Source organism: Carcharhinus amblyrhynchos, chromosome 3 (assembly GCF_965287045.1).
Source record: "Carcharhinus amblyrhynchos chromosome 3, sCarAmb.v2.hapA, whole genome shotgun sequence".
In the NCBI taxonomy this organism is placed as follows: Eukaryota; Metazoa; Chordata; class Chondrichthyes; order Carcharhiniformes; family Carcharhinidae; genus Carcharhinus; species Carcharhinus amblyrhynchos.
Window position 1 is genome coordinate 115,977,478 of NC_137326.1, and position 24,102 is coordinate 116,001,579.

A 24,102-nucleotide genomic window follows, 5' to 3' on the forward strand; every position below is an offset into this window, starting at 1 on the left:
GAGGAATTTCTTCTCTCAAGGAAATGTTTGCCTTGAGAATTATCTTCCCAATGAACAGTGGGGGCTGGGTCATTGAATATATTCAAGGCTGAGTCAGAGAGATTTTTGATCTACAAGTGAGTCAAGGTTTATGGGGGCCGGAGGGCAAGAAAATGGAGTGATGGCCTCAAGATCAGCCATCACCGTGTTGAATGACAGAGCAGGCTACTGGGCCGAATGCCCTACTCCTGTGCCTATTTCTTATGCTCTGATGACACTAGGAAATGACAGAAATAAAGTTTAGTTTGCCAATCAGCAAAACCCTCCTCACTGCTGCTTCCTTTCTTACCCCGACACCTTACTTCTGCTTGCTCTCCCTCTCTGTTCTCTGCTATTCACCTTTCCCATCTCTTCTCCACAGTTCCTAATTCCCATCCCCCTCTCCTCAGCCTTTCCCTTCACCCCACCTCCTCTTTAATCTATCCACTTATTAACCTTCCCTCTTCCCCATTCCTACTCCTTTCTATTCAACCCTCCATTTTTCCTTTCTGTAGCGGTCTGTTTTCCCCTCGCCTTCATCACCACCTTTTCCTTCTCCTAGTTCCCCATCCTCCCACTTTCAATCTCTCCCTGTACCTAGGTACCATTTTATCCTTCATTGATCCTTTTACTTCTCTCCTTTCCTTCATCCAAGCTACAAACTCTTGTCCTATATCTATCATCTCTCTCTTTTTCTGATTATATCTTTTCCTCCGCTCTCCCATCAACTTTCTGTTCTCTTCTCTTCCACACCTTCCCTTCCCCTCCCTTTTCCATCTGTTTTCACATCTCTGTACAACCATTTTCCCCTCATGCTCTTCCTACCAATCCTCACTCAGTTCATCCTCTGCACTCTCCTACTTTCTCTTCTCCCCATTTCCCCCAAATTCTCCCCTTTCCCTCTTCTGTACATTCTCTGTCTTCCTCATTGCTTTAATTCTCATTTCTCACTTCTGCACCCCTCCCTTTCACTTTTTCTGAAATCTCCTTGCTTCAATATTCCACTTCTCTAATCACTCTTCTTCCATTTTTCACCTTGGTCCTTTCCGCTTCCCCACTATCTCTCCTTTTCTCTCTCCACCATCTGTCTGTTTCCCTTTTCAAATGTCACCGACCTGTATGTTTTGCACTTCTGGTTCTTATTTTCAGATTTCCTTTGCAGTTTCTTGTACATCTCTACAGCATTTCTATTATGTGCTGTTCTCAGCAGAAGTTAATTTCTCAGATGATTCTAAATAAAAACTGAAAACACCTCACCAACATTTTATAACCTGAAACCAAGATTTAAAAAAAAAAGCAACTGACAGTGGCCAGAAAAAGGCCTCTTCATAACTCTCATGTTAAGCATCTGGCAGCAGGATGTGACAGAAGGAGTCACAGAGACCATCAACAATGCAGCAACTAAGTTTACAGTTTATAAAGCTTCCTTGGTGGCATTCTCTCACCAAGCTCATCAAGACAAGGGCTGCTTGCATTTGGAAAGTAAAGACAAATTTAACAATTCAGAATTTTATTACATAATACAAAATTACACAGATGTGTGCAATCTTTGTTATAAACATTGTGCATCTGTCACCTTTACAGAGGAGAAAGGAGGATTGAAGAGCTAGGGAAGCTGAAGAGTTTAGAGAAGAGAGAGAATTTAGGGGTTTGGGAAGAGGAGGAGAAGAGGGTATGGGGAAAGGGCAGAGAATGAAGGGAGAGAGGATTGTTAAGATCGCATGTCAACTGCATCAATTTTCTTCTTTCTCAATGGCTGCTTTCTATTAAACATTTTATTATTTTCATGATTTCTCAATTATATTGTGTAAAACCTTTATCCCAATTTCAATTTTCTTCCCAAACAAATTCCGCTAAAAAGCTTCCATTGAACCATATTCAACCCAAATGCATTCTAGCATTTTGTTCAGACCCACTCCCACCTGGTCTCTGCATTAGTATCAGGAGCTTGTTCCTCGACCATTCCTAAGAAAAAGGAAAAGTGAAAAGGAATGAGAAAAAAAAGTAGAGGAGGAAGGGACAGGAGCAAAGCTACACGATGATAATAAATAAATGCAGGGATTAATTGGTGTCAGTATACCTGCAAGGGAAAAAACCCATCAGCTGGTGGGGAAATCTGAGGGGAAGACAGAATATTTTCAAAAACCCAGTTGAAGACAACACAAGTACACATACTGTGCAGGCAGTGGAAAAAATAACCAGGGCTTAATTGAGCTGATTGGGGTGGGAAGGAGAAGGTGATAACAAGGCCATATTGAGCAGCAGCAAAATCAATAATGAAATCTATAGTTTTTAATATTCTATAGTGTGTGGAGAATCCAAGTTACAAAACTCATCAGTCTCAATATCAAAATCATGCTGATCTAGCCCACAGTCTCCATCTCTAGTTTTGCAGGGATGGTGGGGTGCAGGGTACTGGGATTTTAAAGATCAGAATGACCTTGAAACTATTGTACAGAAAATGAAAACAGGGGATGGATCTCCAGTATAACCAGAAAATTTGACTTTTTGTTTGCAACCTACCTCTTTTGCTGCACCCAACTTTCAGGTGAGGAGGAAATTGATTAATGGGGCCAAAGATGGGCTTGGTGCAATATTGTGTATCAGTCCGTACATTTGTTGCAAAAAAAGATTAAGTGAGCCAGCCTTCACAATTCTTTCCCATCAGTAAGGACCGTGCAGGTACTTCATACAGAGGCATTTTTCTTTGAAAGCTAGGCAACTAATTCATTATTAAGGTGAAGCACTGCACAATGCATATAGTATCTCAAGTTTAGTCAAACAGAAGCTTTGAATATCCACTCAATATTGTTAGCAAGAATGATATTTAAATTTAAATTTAATAAATCTGAACTAAAATAAGAATATTGTTACCACCCAATTCTTTTCAATGTTTTACTTAAGGAAACTTGTTAGCTGCTACTTCATACCACTGTGGGTTCTTATCCATCTTCCCATTCCCAGCTGTTTTTTTTCCCTCTATTTTCCACAGTTATCCCCCTTTTACTAGTTATTTTCTCTTAGCCCCCAGTTAATTTTCTTCTGGCCCCGAAGCACTTTAAGGGCAATTAGTGATGGGCAATAAACGCTGGCCGTGCCAGCAACACCCACATCCCATGACTGAAAACAGTCATTGGCCGCTTCTCAAGTTTCAAGCATGCAAAGCCCCTTGCAGTTCATTTTGTAATCATCCAGTAGATGGCAGGATTCCACAAGGCAAACAGGCTGCTTTCTTGTCACCTACCTTTAACGTAGAATACCATCTTTCAGTTATGACTCACTTACTGAGGTATTAAGAATCAGAAAGGAGTTGTAATGATGAGCAGCCCAGTCTTGACTTTAAAACAGTAAGTCATGTACTTTGACTATTAGATTTATAAATTTGTCCCATGACACGCAATGTAGGACTGCAAGTCAAGAATGATAATCTACAGTTTACCAATCTAACCTCAGCTACTAACATTGGCAATTTCTTCCTCGTTTCTTAATTGTACATAACAAGATCCAACATATGCCTCATCAGAAAGGATTCTGAGCTTATTAAACCAGGTTATTGACTGGTTCTTACTGCCACCTCAGACCACAAACTACTGGAGCTGTGTGTGTGTGCTGCAATGACCACAAGGTAAAATAACTTCAGAAATGGCAATAACTGGATTGCCAATCCACTCCACCATTAGTGCGCCTCCATTGAAATTAAATTTTACCTTCTAGGTCTCACATGCCATTGCAGTTGTCCCTTTGACTATAGTTGATAGCACTAAGTCACGAGTGTGAGGTTAAACCATCCAACACTTGAGCATATTCTAGGCTAACAATTTAGTTACACTGTCAAAAGTTTTGAAATGATCGTTTGAATTTGTAACTTTTAAATATATATTTTGTGATTTGGTGGGTAAATACTATTTTTTAAAAATCATCTTAGTACTACATGCAAAAGGAAGGAAAGCCACACTTCCTTTCCACTTGCTTTGTTTTGCATCAGTCAGTTCCTTCCTTCAGCAAACTGATAGGTTTGTTTCTACTTTCGCTGACATTTCCAACCTCTCGAAAGTTGCAGGTCCTTTGTTGCTGCAGCAAGACTGTGTTTAAAGTTCCTGTAAACCAAGTTCTGTATCTAGGAAATTCTGCTCTCAATAATTTCATTCCATCTCTTCTGATCAGTGGTTCCATCAACTCGCTGACCCACTTTGTTCCTTACCTCAGGCTTTCTGAACAGCTTTCAATGGGCATGGGAGGGAAGAACATGTTTAAGAGCCAGAGAATTAATGAAGAATGTACAGCCCATTGAAAGACACCCAAGGACAGATTCAAAATCGAATTCAAAATTTGGCAGTGAAATTAAATAACTACATTACAATTGGCAGAGATGAGAGCAAGGTGCAGAATTAAACTGATAAGCTACAGAAAGCTCATGATTGTGCTCATAGACTAAACAAGGTGTTTCATAAAGCGTCACCCAACCTGCGTATGGTCACATCGTGAGCAGAAAATTAAATTGAAAGAAGTACATATAATTTACAGCTTCTCCTTGATGGAGTGTTTGAAACCTTGGACAAAGTCCATTGTCCCAATATTTATTCCCTATTCAGAAAGTCTTTGATAAGGTATCTCACAACACGTACTCAGGAAGGCAAAATCTTGTGAATTCATGGGAAATTGCTTCATTGGCTTAAGAACTACTAAATTTTTGTTTGCAGGAAATTGTATTGACACTTACATGTCAGTTAACAGTATTAGAGCAACTGCTTTTTATCAGACTTTGCCTAGACATAGAAGTCTGCAAGTTTACAAGTGATAAAAAAATACAAAGAGAGGCTTTGCCCTCGAGCCAAAAACAGTATTTGATGCAGGTGTACAGGTAGATAGGTTACGGAAGTTCCCTCTGCACTTCCCTGATTAGGTTCCATGGGAAATGCGGAAAACAACAGAGCACATTAGAACCATTCCATTTGCTTGAGGAGCCCACTAACCTTCCATTAACAGCAGGCAACCAGTTGAGGAATTTCAGCCTCCAAAATTTGTGTTTTACAAATAGTCATTTGGTATTTCAGAACTTGAGTACTGATGAAAAAAAAACTTTATTTTGTCAAAACTTGGAATCAATAAATTTCTACTGTATGAGAAGAGAATTCTGATTGGTTGGCAAATGGGCTCTGATCAGTAGAGGTATTGCCATGGAGAATGCACCAGTTGATGGTGATGACAGTTAACAGGCAGATGGCGTGTCGAGCATGAGTTAGCACAGATGGTATGGAGAGTTTGAAGGGCCATAGGAAGGTGTCACGGAGGAATGAGGGTATAAGGAGTGAAGGTATAAAAGTTTTTGAAATAACTGATAAAAATCATAGCGAACCTTCTAACCAGTCCTTCCTGGCACACACGCGTCCCTGTGACTGCCTACTCTCTACTTCCAAGATCAGCAGGCCAGGCTCCAATTCTCATCCACACCCCAGGAGTGAAAAGCACATGATTTTGGGCACTTCTTACTGAGCAGGTCCAGCGAGTTGGGAAATTTCTTTTAAGATAGCTGGGCAGGCTGGGATAAGTGATTATTAAGACATATTAGATAGTACTTTATTCATAAATAGCGACATTGCAGTTGGTCTTGACTATCAAGGCAGCGTATAAGGCACCTACAACAATTTGTGCGCATATGCCTCAAGATCTCCCTGCTCCTGCACCTATTTAGAACTGCATGTACCCTTTATTTTATTGTACCTCTCCTTCCTACCAAAATGCATTATTTCATGCTGTTCTGCAATAAACTTTCCCTGTTATGTATCTGCATTTTCTACCAGGCTGTTTATGTCCTCTTGAAGTCCATTACTATCCTCTTCACACAGTATTTTAAGGTGATTTGAATTAATTGTGAGAAAGAGGAGCAGGCTGAAATCTACATTGTGTTATATTCTCTTGCAGTTATATAGTACTGAATTTTGAGCAAATCCAGGCCCACAAATGTGACTATAGCCAAGTAAAATTATTTACAGATTTGGTTAAATTGGCAGGCATTTCTATTGGAGAGGTCCTTTGAAGCAAATTCTTCTACAGATTCTCCAAGTAAATCTATAAACCATGATGGTCAATATAAATATCTCATTTTCTCTCTGTTTACAGTGAAAGGCAATCAAGCGAGGAGGAGGAGGAGGGAGAGAGAGAGAGATAGAGACAGCAGGGATGGAAGGAATGAGCTAAATAGAAATATCAATCATGAATTTGGAGACAAGTGGCAAAAATTTAGGAGCCAGGCCAACACAGGTGTACACACAGAAATAGACACCGAGCCAAATGAATTAAAGCAAAAGAGAAATATGAACATGACAGCTCTGAGCACCAGATATAAAAGAATATGAGAAAAAAATAGTTGGAATCGCAGCTTTTCCCTCAGTGGAAATTCAGAGAAAAATGCTTCAAAATTTGAGAGATTATCAACACTAAAAGATTTGTCATAAAGAATATCACTAGTAAATATTCGTCCTATCAAATACAATTAATCACTATCAAAAATAGCATCAAAATTGCACTCCAAAAATACTTCTCGCAGACAAACAACACAAAATCACAGTGTTGGCTGCAGCATGAAAATCATAGCTGTCATAGGCTTCAGTTTGACTTCAAATCAAAATATTAACCAAGCGAATCTTAAACTCCACACAGAATATTCCAATTAATGCTTCAACTCTGAACATTAAACAGCAAAGAATAAGTTTATACTCTAAATATGTCACAGGCCTCACTACTTCCCCTTTTCTGATCTTTGTTTGTGAAGGAAATTGAAATGAATGCCTCGAATCTCTTTTGTACACTTGGCGTCAAACCATCGTATCCCAAATCATAATGAAAATATGCTATAGGATGCTGAGGCCATGTGGAGACAAACTGCAGATATCTCTGTAAAGTACCATAATGTTTGGCTTTCATTTATTTACTAGATTAAAAAAAAAGGCACTGTGGAGGGCTGTCAAATTGTTAGAAACGTGCAAGGTACCTAATGAAATTGTTTTACACAATTTTTAAAAATATTTTCATGACAAAAGGAACCTAGCAATTACCCAAATACAAGATTTCTTTTAAAAAAGAGGAGTGAGTATTCTGCTCTTCACAGGGACTCCTGTCAGATCAAAGTCTACCCTGGTTCCCAATATAATTTGCTCAATCTTCAAGCTTGAAACAGTGAATTTGTATTCTTCCCAAAATATTCCATTTACAAAGCTGACCCACAGCAGTGAACATATCCATGTTGATGCCACAATGGAGTGCATGCTTTAAGTTTGTAATTAAGAGTAGCTGCCACCAGTTGAGGAAAAAGTAGGAAATTATTGCAAGTGTGCAAAATACAGTTCACATTGGGTTGGGGGAGACAGTAGGAATCTGAGCCTGTGCTATGCAGCATTGTGAATAAACCTGGATTAAGAATAAGACTGGCTTCAGGTTAACCCTTTCCTCTATATATGAACAGTGGCTTTAACAGTCTATAGCATATGTTACCATCCCAAACCAGACCTGCAATTTTTATTACTAACCCCAACAAGAAACCCTAATGTTATTATAATCCATTGGACAAGTCACTTTTGTTTTAAAGTAGACAGTTACTTACAAAGAGGATAATGCCATGAGATCCCATGTTTCTAAAAAAAACTTTTACTATAAAAAAGTCAGCCAAGCAAACAGTCAACACTATTTATCTTATACGTATACATCTAGAATTAACATGGCATAGACATGAATTAACAGGCAAACTGTGGTCATACACACCATAAACTGCACATTAAATAGCAAACATGGCAGGTCCCCAAGTTTTCTCAGAAGCCCAACCAGATACTGTTAAGTCACAAAACTTATTTAAAGCTCTTTCTCCCGAGGAACTTAAGCTCCTGTTGTTTGAAAATAATGCTTCTGATTTCCCTCAAAAGCTTCTCCAACTCAGACCATCCACTGACTGCTGTTGCTAATTGTTTAATCCCTTCTTCCAAAACTGCAACCCACTAACCCTGGCTACATCCAGCATCTAGTTACCAGCATGACTCCAGCGCTCTCACGACTTCTACTTTGTCCCAACTCCCAGCTTCATGGAGCTAATGACTGTTCATTTCAGCTTCACTTGGCTGATACCTGCCCTGCCATCTCTGAACCCCAATCTCCCTGATGCAGCTGTTCACACTGCCCCTTGAACAGATTTGTGCGACCTATTAATATTTCCCAACAGGCAGGACCCGACGTATCCAATCTAGATACATTATCCAACGTAAATGTTACAATCTCCAGTCAAACAACTGTATCTGCACCACATATATTAGAGTACCAAAGGAGTGTTTCTGTTACAGAACTGAAAATGAAGAATTAAATTTAGATTATTTAATAAATTCTAGTATTTAAGGAATGTTGCTTGGGTCTAAAATTAAGTTGCACCCAAATGTTGGAAATTTACATTTTACGAAAATGAACAGTAGTTACAACGGACAATGCAAGAAAAACCAGTACAGACAGCTGGACTTATTATTCACTTACAGGGAAAGGAAAATAGAAATGAAACTCTTGCTCCAACTCCTGATATGATATTCATCAGCGCTGAAAGCCACACATGCCAGTTAGGATCAAGATGGGCAGGGATGCCAACGCTATAGTGTAGTCTCACTCACAAATAGTGGATAAGGTACATCAGCATTCAGTATCACTCCCACTCTCCCCCTGCCATCAGTATTAATACCTCTCTCTTTTCCTCCCATTATGAATGAACACAGATTGGGAAGCAGAAAAGCAATAAAATGGATGGGGAAAGAGAAAACAAAGTGACAAAGGGTCATCCAGACTTGAAATGTTGGCTCTCCACCGATGCTGTCAGATCTGCTGAGATTTTCCAGCATTTTCTGGATGTATTTGAGAACACAAAGTATGCTTAGCATGCAGATTAATTATTTTGAATCAGAAAGCATTTTTTCACACCTTGGCTTATGAGTTGTGCAAATCAATTCTGGAAAAACTAAGCATGGTTGCAACATAATCTTCTAATGTGTTGAACAAAAGTCTATCATTTGATATTATGAATTGGTGCTAAATAAGAAAGAATTGTATGCTGTGTGTCTCTGCCTACCAAGACCTGCTTATAGATTCTCCAAAAGCATTTTGCATCAAGCCCTAACAGCCAGGAGTCTGAAAAGACTATCCAAGCATCTTAGACCAGATTTGAACTAAGCTGAAAACCAGTGTCAAACCCACTTCACCACCCAGCAAATCAGCAAAACACACAAAATATATTTTCCAATTATTAGCAAACCTACCATAGTATCTATCACATGCAAGTCAAGAAGCACATGGTTGAATGCAAATGGTAAGGAAAAGTCCAAGCCATCTTCGAACAGGACAATGGATTTAAGATAGGGTGAGGATTCAGCGGGAGGCTGGACCTTAGGTTTGCTCAGAAACAGAAAGCAAATAGGAAGCAAATAGAAGGGCAAATGCAAGATCTAGAAGATAGCGTGTAAAAGATGCAGCAGTAGGAGGAATTGGCAGGTTAGGCCAAAGATGGTTCTAATTGTATCTGGGCCAGAAATAGATTCTGTTTTGCATGTTTGCTGAGTTGCAAGCAAGGGGGTGCCATATGTAACTGAAAGGAAGCCAACACTTTGTCAGTTCTTGATCTGACTTTCTACAACAGAAACAGTGAGCAAATCAGAAAAAGAAACTGAAAGTTATCGCCCACTTATCAGGTTGGTTCAGTATTTTAACTGTGGTCAAAACTGTCAAAAAACTGGGGCATAAATTCTACTATGAGTCACCAAATAACATCCATGCTTGCTTAGAAAAAGAGGGGATTTTATATGGTCACATGGAGACAGTACAAAAATGGTAATGTTATAACAGTAATCCAAAAGCCTGGATTAATGTTCCTGAGTCACCAGTTCAAATCCCACCATGGCAGCTGGGGCAATTTGAATTCAATTCATTAATTAATCTGGAATAAAATGCCAGTCTTATTAATAATGATCATGAAACAACCAAATTGTTGTAAAAACCCATCAGATTCACTAAAGTTCTTCAGGGGATGAAATTTGTCATCCCTAAACAGTCTGGCATACATGTGACATCAGACCCAAACAACTGCCTTCTGAAGTTGTATAGCAAGCCACTCAGTTATATCAATCAGGGCAGCACGGTAGCACAGTGGTTAACACTGTTGCTTCACGGCACCAGGGACTGGGGGTCAATTCCCGGCTTGGGTTTGCACACTTTTCTCGTGTCTGTGTGGGTTTCTTCCAGGTGCTCCAGTTTCCTCCCACATTTTGAAAGACATGCCGGTTAGGTGCATTGACTGGAACAGGTGCTGGACTAGGGGAATTTCACAGTAACTTCATTGCAGTGGTAATGTAAGCCTTACCTGTGACTAATAAATAAACTTTAAAACTGCACAAAAAAAGCACTGTGGGAGGATTTACACTATATGGATCGTAGTGGTTCACCGCCACATTCTTGAGGGCAATTATGGATTAGCAATGAATGCTGGTCTTGCTTGTGATGCTCACATCCCCAAGCATTTTTTTTAAATGTGTATTGTTGAAAATAGAAACATGGTGAAGCTGATCACCTGGCACTCATCAGGACATTCGCAAGAATAGCAAATGTAAAGGAAATAGCAATTTATACTTCTTGAGAAGGGAGTGTTGACCGATTGGCAATTGGACTTTGATTGGTAGAGGCGCTAACACAAAGAGTGTACCAGTTAAGTATCTCAAAGAATTTGAGCAATGCATGAAACTAACTGTTCAACACCAAACTACACAATAGCAACATGAGTAGTGTTTGCCACTAACAGGATGTTGCTGTCAAGCCAAAAAGTCATTCTGCCTATCATACAAATGAGTAATATGACATATGAATTTCAGTGCTGGTGTGATATGAGGTAGGCCATATGTCCCAAAGACTGGCAAATCCTATCAAACAGCATGTCTTTGCACAACAGGCAAGGTAGTGACTATAAGCAAGCAATTTATTTTTGCGAACTTCAAAACACTGTTCAACATTATATGCGATTCCACAAATTGGACAACATTTTGGCTAAACAATCCTAAGTATTCCAAAAATTATGTTGATAACCAATTTAAGATTAACAGATCGGTTCAGTTGGCAGATGTACACATGCTGGAAGCTATATATATTAATACACAAAACCCTGTTCTTTGCAGACAGAAATAACATATACAAATATTGTGCCTGTCTGAACTAAAAAAGTGACAGCCATTCCCTTATTCATTCCCCACGGCAATGCCTTGACCTGAATGGCAGATGCAGTTTAATTTAGGTAAATATGAAGTGATGCATTTTGGTAGATCGAATCGGGGCTGTACCTACTCAGTTAATGGTAAGGTGTTGGGGAGAGTTATAGAACAAAGAGATCTAAATGTACAGGCTCATAGCTCCTTGAAATTGGAGTCACAGATGACAGACTGGTGAAGAAGGCATGCAGCATGCTTGGTTTCATTGGTCAGAACACTGAATACAGGAGTTGGGGCATCTTGTTGAACTTGTACAAGACATTAGTAAGGCCACACTTGGAATACTGTGTACAGTTCCTTTATGACATGCTGCCACAAATAGCTTCATCAAATAACAATGCAGAGGGAAACCATGACAGCAGTTGTCTCACAGGGTCTCATATTGCCTTCCTAAATTCCCTTCTGCTTCTTCATTTCCTTCTTCTCTGTTAAGAACCACCTTACAAGTAACTTCAAGGACCATGTTTTTGGTCAGCACTCCTCCACTTAGGGACTTGTTTTCCTTCTGACCTTTTAAAACAACTGTGACCTGTTTCCACATTAAAGTTGCCACGTAACTTTGCCATGCAAGTATCCGGATTTTTTTTAACCTTATTTCACTGAAAAGGCATGCAGGTGAAGGCTTAGGAAACTAGCACAGTTTGGCATTCCAGTCCAACTGTAGTTTTATTACAGGCAGCTGTAGTGTAGTGCTAAACTTAGTTAATGGGATTTAAAATCTCACCTCAGCAAAGTTATCACAAAAGAGAAAAATATACACTGCACCCTCCTGCCCAAAATCTAAGCCCTTGAACATTGATTGCTTCCGAATATAATCTAGATAGCTCTGTAAATGGATTGCTTTAAATTGACAGGCTGCATCTTGGTTGTTGCATAAGGATAATAACCTAAATAGTAAATCAAAACACTGTTGTTACAATATTAAAGAGCATTCATCTTCTGAGCACTTATGCCAAATGCAAGATTCTCAATAGTCAACATTAAGAGAAGGTGGTGGGTTGAGGTATAGTCACTGGACTAGTAACCTAGAGAGTAATGCTCTGAGAACCAGGGCAGATGGTGAAATTTGAGTTCAATAAAAATCTTGAATTAAAAAAGTCTAATGACCATGGAACCATTGTCAATTGTTGTAAGAACCCACATAGTTCATAAATGTCCTTTTTAGGGAAGGAAGTCAGACTGGGGCCTTACCTAGTCTGGGGTCCTACAAGTGACCCGACTCTTAAATTCCCTCTGGAATGGCCGCCACTCACTTCAAGATTAATTCAGGATGGGCAACAAATACTGGCCCAACTAGCGATATTCACATCTTGTAGATGAATTTTAAAAAGTCAAATAAATCTACTAGAATCTTGCCATCTTCAATTCCTCTTTCTTGGAACAGTGCAAAAAAAAACATTGATTTCTCAGTAATTCACAGCAGGGGAGGAGAAGGGGGACAGGAAAACAGTCCTGTAACTACCTTACTGGACCAGTGAGTTCACAATTAATTCTATTTGAATCCCAATCCAACTGAAATTCACACCAAGCTTCCCCAGAACAAAAATGTCTGATTTAGCTGGAAAAAGATCACTTATCTTTCTATGCATTCAAGCCCCTTTACAGGGCTACTAAATTGGGGCATTGACCATTTTTATGACGATGCCTATGGGCTAACTAGGCAATTAGGAAGGAGGAAAAAACATAAGAAAACAAAGATTTTTACAATTATATTTTCTGATATCACAACTCCTTAACTGTGGCAAAGTTGTTCAACTTCATGTCTATCTTAAATGGCTACCTGGAGAAAGATGGCAGCCGCAAAACCATCCTAATGTTATTTCTATGCTCACTGCATTATTTTCTGTACAATACTAAATAATATTGCAGTCAAAGTGCGATGGCCACTGCAGTTTCTAACATATGCAAGAGGAGTAAGGGGGCTATGCAATGTGGTGACAGGATACCATCTCTACGTAAGTTATGACAAACAAGTTATTATATCACTGCTTTGCCCAATATTGAGGTGAGTGCATTCTGTCAACGTTGCAATGAACAATTACTGTTCCAATTCAATTTCACTCATTCCTAGGCTATTAGATCAGAGGAACAGAACAATTTCACTACAAACTGGTTTCTTCCAATCAAGTCAATCACTGCTAATAAATCTTGATAATCACGTTCTGATAAAATACTGAACAAATAAATATATTATTTTCCAGCATTTCCATCGTGGAATGAAGATTGAGGGTCATTTTAAATTTCATTTGACTATCTATATGAACACTGAATAGAATTCAGTGTGTCTAAATTAAACTAGATTTGCAGTGACAATTTCTATGGCAACAGGCTTACTGCTGCCCTGGAGGAATCATTAAAATTGAAGCAGGAGTGGGGAGGTGGTGGGAGAAACAGTTAGAAAAATTTAACTCTTTCATGATGCTGACTTCTTTGGACTTCAAATATAACAAATAAATAGAAGGCTAATAATTTCTGATCAACACACACCTTTAACTCATCTACTTATTTTTCATGGAACCAAATATCTTTACTCATCATAGTCATTAAACAAGGACGTATTCCACCCCAAGAGCTAAATGGGGGAAAAGAAATTAACCAAAACAAATCAACACACTCTGCTCGTGAGCTCTGAATAGAACCTCGTAATTAATTTAATAAGAAAATAATCAGTGCAAAGTAGAAGAAAGTGACTCATTTATCAATCACAAAACAAACTCAATGTAAGTTGGTTCACGTGATCTGTCCCTCAGGACTTTTCTGCAGACAGCAGCAGAATTCATTAACCTTTTGAAGTGCCATGTTGTCAGATGAAGTACATCCATGCTTTAAAAATCAACCAAAACTCAAGCTCCCAATCTAACTAATGTACGAGGTTAGTGTTTGTCATAAACTAGCCACAAAAAACTACCAATTTAAAATTTGCTAGAGCCAAGTTATTGGATCGTGAAGAACAAGACAAACATATCTCCAACTGCAATATTCCTTGAATAAAAGAAAAATTGCATTTTTGTTTTACTTGGAGGCATAGAGGTTAGTGGTTATGTTACTGAGCTAGTAATTCGGAGGCTTGGACTGATGATCTGGGGAAATAATTAAATAAATTTGGAATAAAAAGCCAGCATCACGATGGTCATAAAACAATCAGATTTGTCAGAATAAAACCCCCATCTGATTCACCAATGCTCTTTTGGGAAGGAAATCTGCCATCTTTACCCAATCTGGCCTATATGTATGTTCAGACCCACAGCAAAGTGTTGCCTCTTAATTGCACTCTGAAATGACTTAAGTTGCTCAGCTGTATTCAAGAAGGCCACTCACCACCCCTTCTCAAGAGCAACTAGGGAAGGGCAATGAATGCTGACTTTTCCAACAACCATCCATCTCATAAAGGTTTAAGAATTTTCTAGCACAAAAATGTAATAACAACATTTTCAAACTGAATTTTCAATTCAATTTTTAGTCTTTTGTTAAATTGTAGCATCTCATCCCAATGAGCTGGGACTAGAATATTTCCAAAGCATAAAAGACAATCAATGTAGTCCCACATTGCTGAAGATGTTTCATTAAAAAAAACATTCTTTTTGCAAGGTTGTAAAATGCATTTATAATACACAGATTTACCTCTTCTTCTTCACTTGATAGCCGCTGGTATTCTGACTGGTCGTTCATATCTGGGTGATTAATTTCAGTTCTCCGCAATGACATGAGAAAAGGTAGCTATTTTCAAGGATGCAGCATTAAAAAAATGCATTCCTCACTTTCTAATTGCTGTCCTCTATCTCCTTCCCCCGCTTTGGATCGCTTCCTCTGTGCTGCAATTTAAGTCCCCAAATGTTTTGCACAACATTTACTGACACAGCGATACAAACACACACTGCATACGTGTGTCCTTCTCCCACAAGCACAATCTCTCAGGCTGCATCAGCTGCTTTTAAACCATTCAGCTTCTGCTTTACTGGTTTAGAGATGCTGCATTAAAAACACATGATCACGCCCTCTGTCGATCCATCCTTTTGTCGCTCTCACACACAACATAGCTTCTCTCACTACACATTCCTATGTCATAATCTCTCTGTCGATTCCTCAATAGGTCTGATTCTCTCTTTTTTGTGATAATTCATTGTATATTTATTGCCGACCACACTTCGATTATCTGTATCAAAATCTTTCAGCTCATGTGCATTTCTTTGACTGGCTCTATCCTTTGCAAAGCATCTGTGTGACTGTATACCATACACTCAAACACGGACAAACACACAGACTGCAGTGTCACCCCGTGCTAAGTACTGCCTAGCTCACTGGGAAAATTACTATGCTTCATTAATGACTTGGTTGGAGGGAGCAAAAAAGAAAAGAGGCCATTCCATTGTACACAGCAGCAACACCAATTCAATCAGAGCTTATTAAAACAGAAAAATACACTGTTTACGTTTCGAACTCTATAACAGCCATTGTCCTAGAATGGTGAATTTCTTCAATGTCATTTGTGCCTGTTTAGTTTGGATTCCAGTTCAGTAACTGAAAACAGGCTCGCAATGCTTATAGTGCTATTCTGAGTCCTTTATCCAGTCGCATAATTGTTGATTCAAGAAACGTGCTAATACCATATTGGGACAATATAAAATCTGTAAATATCCTGACACTTGAAGCTTTTTACTGGTTCATTTACTTTGGCTAGATAATTAAAAAAGTGAACTCAAAACTTCATATTCTTGCAACATTTTGTGCTTTGGCAACATCATCACCCATCACTGCATCAAAACTACACCATCAAACTCCACGCATACAGTAAAAAGAGCTCAAGTCCCTTGCATTATCGTGAGTCACCTTTTGTTGTTTTGCAATGAGACCAGCTGTAGACCTGATGTTTGAAATTAGAACGTGTTTTGTGCAATTATTTCATTGAAGACCAATAATCTTGTGAAAATAAACTACCCCCCAAAAAATAAGCTTTTCTCTTCTCTTATCAACCTTTGGGATTATCAGATGAATGCGGTGGAGCAGAAATCCTGGCCAACTACACATGCCAGATTCAACATAATCCTCTCGGTTTATGTACACTTTGAATTATTTTTAAAAAAACAAAGCTTTTCCAGATGAAGAATGCTCCTAATAGATTTAAATTCAGAAAAATCAAGAAAGCCTGCTGCAGCATTACATCAATTAAAGCTAATATTTTAAATTTCAATATTGCCAGTTTGGCCAGAGATTGTCCTTCAGGAGTTAAGTTCAAAACGCCAAATACATGTTGTATAACAATACACAATGGCGAAGGAGGGATTTTGACAAGACAGAATCAACCGTAGTTACAATCCATGTATTTACACCATGGATGATTTTACACTGAAAGTTTTGTACCACATGGATGACAGTCTCAGTTTCCATGCTCCTGAAAAAAATCTCATTTTAATTTGAAACAAAATTGGAAGAGCTTTCTTGAAACATTGCTATGTTTTCATTTTTGATAACGTTTCCAACTGCCTGCATTCTATCAGAGTCGGCAGATCAATTAATGGCTCCGACAATGTTAATACTAATATAGATAGCAAACGTGCAGGTGAATGAAGATACTTCTGTAGATACTTTCTCCCATTTGCAAAGGGATGCCTTATTTGTGATCAATACTTCCATATGAACTTGCTCTGTGGTATTGTGCAGAGAAACCATCTTATTGGAATACTGCACCCCTCTGAAGTTTTATTTAGCTTTTTTATACCGGACGTATATACATCTTTCGAGTCCATGTCTTTTGTGGCACCAGCTTTGGATGAAAATAATATAATAACCCGATCAGCAATACCTGTTTTACAGGTGTTTCATTCAACTATCAGCACGGCTGTGAAACATCATTGATAAAATAAATAGTTCAGCAGGCCCTGAAGGAAGAGTCCTGCTCCAACCTAAAATCACACCATACACCAATAAAGATGAGTCACAATTATATGGCTTTAACAGATTCAGAAATTGAAGTCTTCCTTCCATTACATACTTCAACTCAAACACCTGCAAGTGTCCACAGCTGCACTGTAAAGTGGGCTTTTAGTAGCTCTGGAGCATCAACATTTAAGCCAAGGTTGTGTGCCAACACAAATAGAGTCCCTAAAGGCAGTCAGCACTGAAATGCATCTGCAGGATGCATTCTAGAGGTTAATAGGATGACACAGTCAGTCATCAAACATAACAGCAAAATTGTCATAGGCTCAACGAAAAAATCAATGCACACAATCCTGGCTGAACTCCTCTTGGAAGAAGACCATTAAGGCAAACATTCTCATTGAACTTATGGAAACTGCTCTGAGAATGACTGAAAGATATTTTTATGTTATGTTATGACACGTATGAACATACGCACATATTCACTTCACTGGCTTCGTCAGATGCTGCTAATGAAGCTGTGTTGGTGGTTATCATGTACTGATTGCTTATTTGAGTGTCTTTCAAATCCATACTTGGATATGTGCCAGCTATAGAATACTGTTTTCAGCGCTAAATATAGGTTATCAAAGGGTTTACAGTAAATAGAAGTATGTTTTTTCTTAAATATCAACCTTTTCTTACCTGTAATAGGTGGTACAGTAACATCACAGCAGCGTCCCTGCAGTTATGGAGACAGTTAACACATGTAAAATCTTAAACACATATTCCTAAATACAACCACACGATTCTTTGAAAATATCTTCTGTGTTAGCAATCAGTATGCTCATACATACTCTCATATTAGTTCCTTTGATCTTTTTTACAATTCCAAGTCAGGGACCCATTTTATCAACAAAATATGGAGAGGTTTATTGCAAGATTACATCAAGGAGCGTGAACATCCAGGGTCTCAACTCATTAGTAATATGTATAGCAGTATGCAGTTGCATAGCCAGACTGTTGAGATGACAATCAGCTCAAAATTACCACTTCCTGGAAAGATTTGCCCTGTACAGCTGTGCATGTTACTGTTTGAACCTTCAGTTTCCACACAGAAAGCAGCCTCTTACTGCTACTTGTGCAAAGGGGCAGGTATTTTAATTATTATATTTTACAAAAGTTGTCTTCCAAAGTTGCCAAAACAAAGTGCTTATCTATATAGTACAATATGTTGACCACGAATAAATAGTTACAAAGGAAAAGACTAAATAATATAAAATGATTCAAAAACAAATATAACTAAGAGAATAAGACAATAAAAGCATAAAGTGTTTAATAATATTTTAAGTAAATGGCAGATGTATTTCATTGTAGAGTCATATCAAGTATCTTCAGTATCCATTATTCCTGTCAGTGATGCAATATAGATATTTTCAATGCTCACAGTGTCACACCATATATTGCACCAGGATTTCCCAAACTTTGAGTCTTGAAGACCCTGGTGACTGCCCAAAAGCATCAGGGAACCATGAGCATTCTCATACTGTTGGCACCCTTTTTTACCACAAAATAGATATGAACACAGAAACCAATATAAACAAGTTTTTTCAAGCTGTATCAGTGCATATATTAGGAATTGGATGAAGGGAAAATTTGTGCAGAGCGGAGGGGAATGCCTTTGCAGAACATAAGAACGTGAGTAGGCTGTTTTAACGCTTCAAGCCTGTTTCCCCATTCAACCTGTAACACCAGTTACCTATATTTAATGCACATTTCTGGAGACTCTTACCTGATTTTTAAAAAGTCAATCAGTCTCAGTCTTGAAAACTTAAAGTAACACTGCATCCAGTTTTGGGGGTTGTCTCAATTCATCTATTAAGGGAAAAAAACACCGCCCCCTCCCACAACTCAGCATTAACTAAATTATCCACAGTATAATTCCTATCCCACCTGAAAATCCATTCCAAGTGTGCAGAACTTCAAAACATTAGTTGTATGTTTTTCTTACATCATTTTGAATCTGTGCCCTTTTGTTACACCATCAAATTTTTTTTATATTATTCTGGGGTTAACTATTGCGTGTCATTTACTATCCTATATAGCTGAGGTCTTTGTTCGTCATCTCCTTTCAAGACTCAAGGGTTCTTCAGCGTTTGTTCAATAAGCTACATTTATTGCTTCTCCATAATGAATAAATGGACTTTGTAAGTGACATAGGTCTCCAAATATTCCTAGATTTCCAGGATAAATTTGAAGCTTCTCAAATGAAATGAACCATTTGTAAGTGAGAAATTCAGGCTGGACAAGGATTGTTATAGATTTACATGAATGAAAGTACTGTGGCATTTTTCGATAATAGATCTTGGGCAGAATTCAACCAAGCCCCCATCAGTGTGTTTATTGGCGGGAGGGCCAGAAATCAATTTCACATCAGCATGAATTTATAGCAGTATCTTCCATTGGTTCCTGCTGTTGTGTCAGAAAAACCACCAGAGGACTCTGTGAACCTCAATTGTACTCTGTTAATGGGATGCAGATGAAGGCCCACATCAGATTCTACACGGTACCGGCAGGAAATAACATTGCACGCAGGTGCCGAGACTTATCTGAACAATGCCTGGGGCTGCCTCCAGTGTTCGGGATGAAACTTGATACCTGAGTAATAACTTGCACTAACTTACAGCCTCTCCAGTTAAAAAAAACCCATGGGAGAGAGGGAGTATCAAAGGAAGTTAGAAAAGTGAAGGGATAACGTAGCCAGAAAGAGATTTTTTAAATAATTTTGAAAGACAATGAATGAGCAGTAAGGTCAGCAGTTCTGGAAGACTGTTCTAAATAGCTTCTATATTGTAATTGGAAGATCAGCTTCTGACGTGGAAGTGAAGGCATTGGGGAATAAGAAAGTAGAGATCCAATTGTGTAGACTGGGGTAGATATAATTGCAGAAGATCATTAAGAGTGGAACAATGCCACGGTGGATTTTGAAAACATGAATGAGGACTTTAACGACAATTGATTTGAAACATCTGATAAGGTGAGGTACCAGAAGAACAGCATACTTGTGAAACAGTATTCTAGAACATAACTGAAGCCTGCCATTTACTGAGATGGAAAGATAGTGTATTAGAAAATGGGAAGTAGAAATTTTAATCTGTGAGCCACATACTGCCCTTGGATCTGAGATATTGAGTCCTTAAACTATACAGATCAGGAATGTCACAGATTAAATCCATAGTCCATGTTGGCTTTGCTAAATCAAACTGGGACAGCAGATAATAACAGGACCAGGATTGACCTCAGCATCCCAAGACTAGGGAGGTACCACAAAACTGACCACTATCAAGCATCTATTACGGAAAAACACATATGTTGATATGAACAGAGTGCAAAATCAAGCTTGATTGTGATGTCCCATTGTTTGAGATAACCAAGCAGGGACACAGTACTTTAGACTCAGGAAGAACAATGTGCTGTACCAATAAAGGATTGTACTGATAACCTTTAAATCTCAGATAATGGACTAAAAAGCTAACATTCTATTTTCTTTGGTGCGGTTGATCAATGAAATACAAACCATAGGTCCTTCTTCCATTCAGCTACCTGGACTACTTAGCTCTGCTTGGGAAATGCATGCTTGGAATTGCCTCCATCAAACTGCATCATTTTGCTGCTAAACTGAAAGCTACTGGCCAAATATGATTCATTTTCCTATACTACTAGTTCCACTTACAATTACTTTGTTCATCTCAGGTTCCTTCATGTTATTTTCAAACTTGTGGATTGAATCTCTTCCTCTATCACAAAACGTACCTTCATTTAGATCATCGACAAAGACAGCGAAGGATAATGATCTCAACACCAATCTCGGCAGGTACTTCTGACCAGCCCCCATGTAAACTGGTCACTTTTAATAACTTACTATGTACACAAATGTAACCAAACGCCTGCCAACTCCACAAAACATAACTGCTGAAGCCTCTTCTGTGCAGCATTTTATTAAAGGATTTCAATGCACGAAATCTACCAGGGTTTTCCCCTCCTCAAAAAGATTTGATCAAGTTAATGAGATGTGACCTGTTAATGAAATGTGACTTCTTTTCAGAAGCCATGCTGCAATCGCCTAATAGCGCCTCAGTTTTATGTACATACAACAAACATGCCTCTAAATACACCTTCCAGCTACTTACTGAGAACATAAATTCAAATAATGAACAGAGTTTCCTGGTTTTAACTTTCTCCCCTTTTAAAATATAGGCAATGCGTCAGGCTCACCATTCAATGGAAATCATTCCTTAACAGAACACAAGAACATAAGAAATAGGAGCAGGAGTAGGCCATCTAGCCCCTCAAGCCTGCCCCGCCATTCAATAAGATCATGGCTGATCTGTCGTGGCTCAGTTCCACATTCCTGCCCTCTCCCCATAACCCTTAATCCCCTCGCTTATCAAAAACCCATCAACCCGCGTCTTAAAAATATTTAGCGAGGCAGCCTCCACCACTTCAACGGGCAGAGAATTCCAGAGATTCACCACCCTTTGAGGGAAGAAGTTCCTCCTCAACTCCGTTCTAAACCGCCCCCCCCTTTATCTTGAGGCTGTGCCCCCTAGTCCTACTGTCTTTTTTGAGCGGGAAGAGTCTCTCCACCTCTATCCTATCCATCCCATTCATCATCTTATATGTCTCAATGAGATCTCCCCTCATTCTTCTAAACTCTAACGAGTACAAGCCTAGTTTATTCAGCCTCTCCTCATAGCTCAACCCCCTCAACTCCGGAATCAGCCTAGCGAACCTCCTCTGCACTCCCTCCAAGGCCAAAATATCCTTGCGTAAGTGCGGCGACCAAAACTGCACACAGTACTCCAGCTGCGGCCTCACCAGTGCCCTGTACAGTTGCAGCAAGACCTCCCTACTTTTATATTCAATCCCCCTCACTACGAAGGCCAGCATCCCATTCGCCTTCCTGACCACCTGCTGCACCTGCAAGCTGGGTTTTTGCGACTCATGCACAAGGACCCCGAGGTCCCTCTGCACCGTCACATGCTGCAGTTTTTCTCCACGTAAGTAATAGTCCTTCCTACCATTATTCCTACCAAAGTGGACCACCTCGCACTTGCCAACATTAAATTCCATTTGCCAGTTCCTGGTCCATTCGCCCAGCCTATCTAGATCCTTCTGCAGACTCTCCACACCCTCCGCGCAATTTGCCGTTCCACCAATCTTGGTGTCATCAGCAAATTTCGACACCATACACTCGGTTCCCTCCTCCAGATCATCTATATAAATGGTGAATAGCTGAGGCCCCAGCACCGACTCCTGGGGCACTCCACTAGTCACCAACCGCCAATCCGAATAGCACCCATTGACACCCACTCTCTGCCTCCTATTTGATAGCCAATCCTCTATCCACGCTAACACCCTACCCCCAACTCCATGCCCCCTTACCTTCTGCAATAACCTCTTGTGAGGTACCTTGTCAACCGCCTTCTGAAAATCAAGAAAGACCACATCCACCGGCTCTCCTCTATCCACCGCCCTAGACACATCCTCATAGAACTCCAATAAATTTGTCAGACACGACTTCCCCTTAACGAAACTGTGCTCCGTCTGCTCTATCAAGCAATTCCTACCACATTAGCATCCAGGAAGTTTCCTTCATTCTGGCACTAACATTAAAAGGCCTTGCACTATGATAGATTCATTAAAAAAGTAAAATAGCTTAAAATTTAAGTTGGAATCTATGTGATAGACAAATAATACAAGAATGGTCTTTGTGAAATATAATAAATGCATTTTAAACATTGTACCTTTCTAGTTGCAGTATTAATTAACCAAGGGGAACAGGACACCCCAACCGCCTGCAGCCACTTTCTAGGTCTTTTCAATGAGGAAGTGTGTTGCAGTTGTTATTAATGACTCTGATTTCCTGTCATGCTGCAGCTTCAATATTATTCACAATTCTGTAACTAATTTGTTAATAATAAACCACAACTGAAATGTGGTTTAGTATCCACAATTCCCTTAAAGGAACAACATCTGCTAAGTAAATGTGCCCTGAAAGATACTATACAATGTTATCAAATTGAGATTGCCATAATGAAAGCATATGATCATAACTTATCCAAACAATTTTTCAATTGAAACATAAAGAAAACACTGCAAGGTGTGCACTGGAGGCAAAGAGTTGTCTTACAGTAATACAAATTCAGCTTTTAGTCATCACTGGGCCAAGGAGTGGAATTTCAGGACAGTACTGAGGACAAAAACCACCACAGCACCACACCTCACTCAAAAATGCTTTTTTTCCCTACAACTAGGCTTGTCAACAACTTGCCCTGAATTATTGGTAGTTTTGTTCTGGATCCAAGCATATTAGAAACTGAATTAATTCTGTACTTTCCTATAGATTTCAGATAGAGATCACTTTCAACTTATCAGTGGGACACCAACCTCTATCAGATGTCAATTATGGATAGATACTGTACTTAGCAGAGTGTTTTAGCACTCATGATGTTGATAATATGCTAAAATAGATGGAAATGCCTATGATTTTAATTGGAAGTTTTTGAAAAAGAGCTTTAATTGAAAGGATGTTTTCTGCAAATTATGTACTCAAGCAATAAACATCCGGTGCTGGGTAGGTTAAAGTTCCTTCTATCTGGCCCCTCCAAAGTGTCTCAGCCCCAACCTCAAAAGATGATCTTTTCCCACTTTTCACATCAGCTATTCATGGCCTTCAGTTGGGGTTCAGTGATAATAAAGCATATTATTCTTAGAATATTTTTCCCTCCTTTAAGTACCCTTATCTGATTCAATGCTTCAAAGTCTCTCATGGGTGGCTATTTTAATTTTAAAACAGAATATAGTCATCAGCACTAAGTTCAAGACTTCAGTTGGCATAATGTGCCATTGTGGAGGGGGTTGGATGAGAATAAGTGTTATTGTTAATAAGTCTTAT

General features: G+C 39.1%; 1 protein-coding gene across 7 annotated transcripts in view; it reads right to left on the bottom strand.

Annotated features, from left to right (window-relative positions):
* tnk2b (tyrosine kinase, non-receptor, 2b) overlaps nucleotides 1-24,102 on the bottom strand; it is a 230,706-nt gene that overhangs the window by 112,767 nt on the left and 93,837 nt on the right. For 4 of the 7 annotated variants that reach the window (XM_080185800.1, XM_080185803.1, XM_080185801.1 and 1 more), the window contains exon 1: nucleotides 14,913-15,172. The exons of the other annotated variants lie outside the window; for them this stretch is intronic. In XM_080185800.1, coding sequence (XP_080041926.1) covers nucleotides 14,913-14,996 — 84 coding nt within the window. In that variant the 5' untranslated portion in view covers nucleotides 14,997-15,172. Of the gene's footprint in view, nucleotides 1-14,912; nucleotides 15,173-24,102 lie in introns of those variants that run through there. 7 annotated transcript variants of the gene reach the window in all.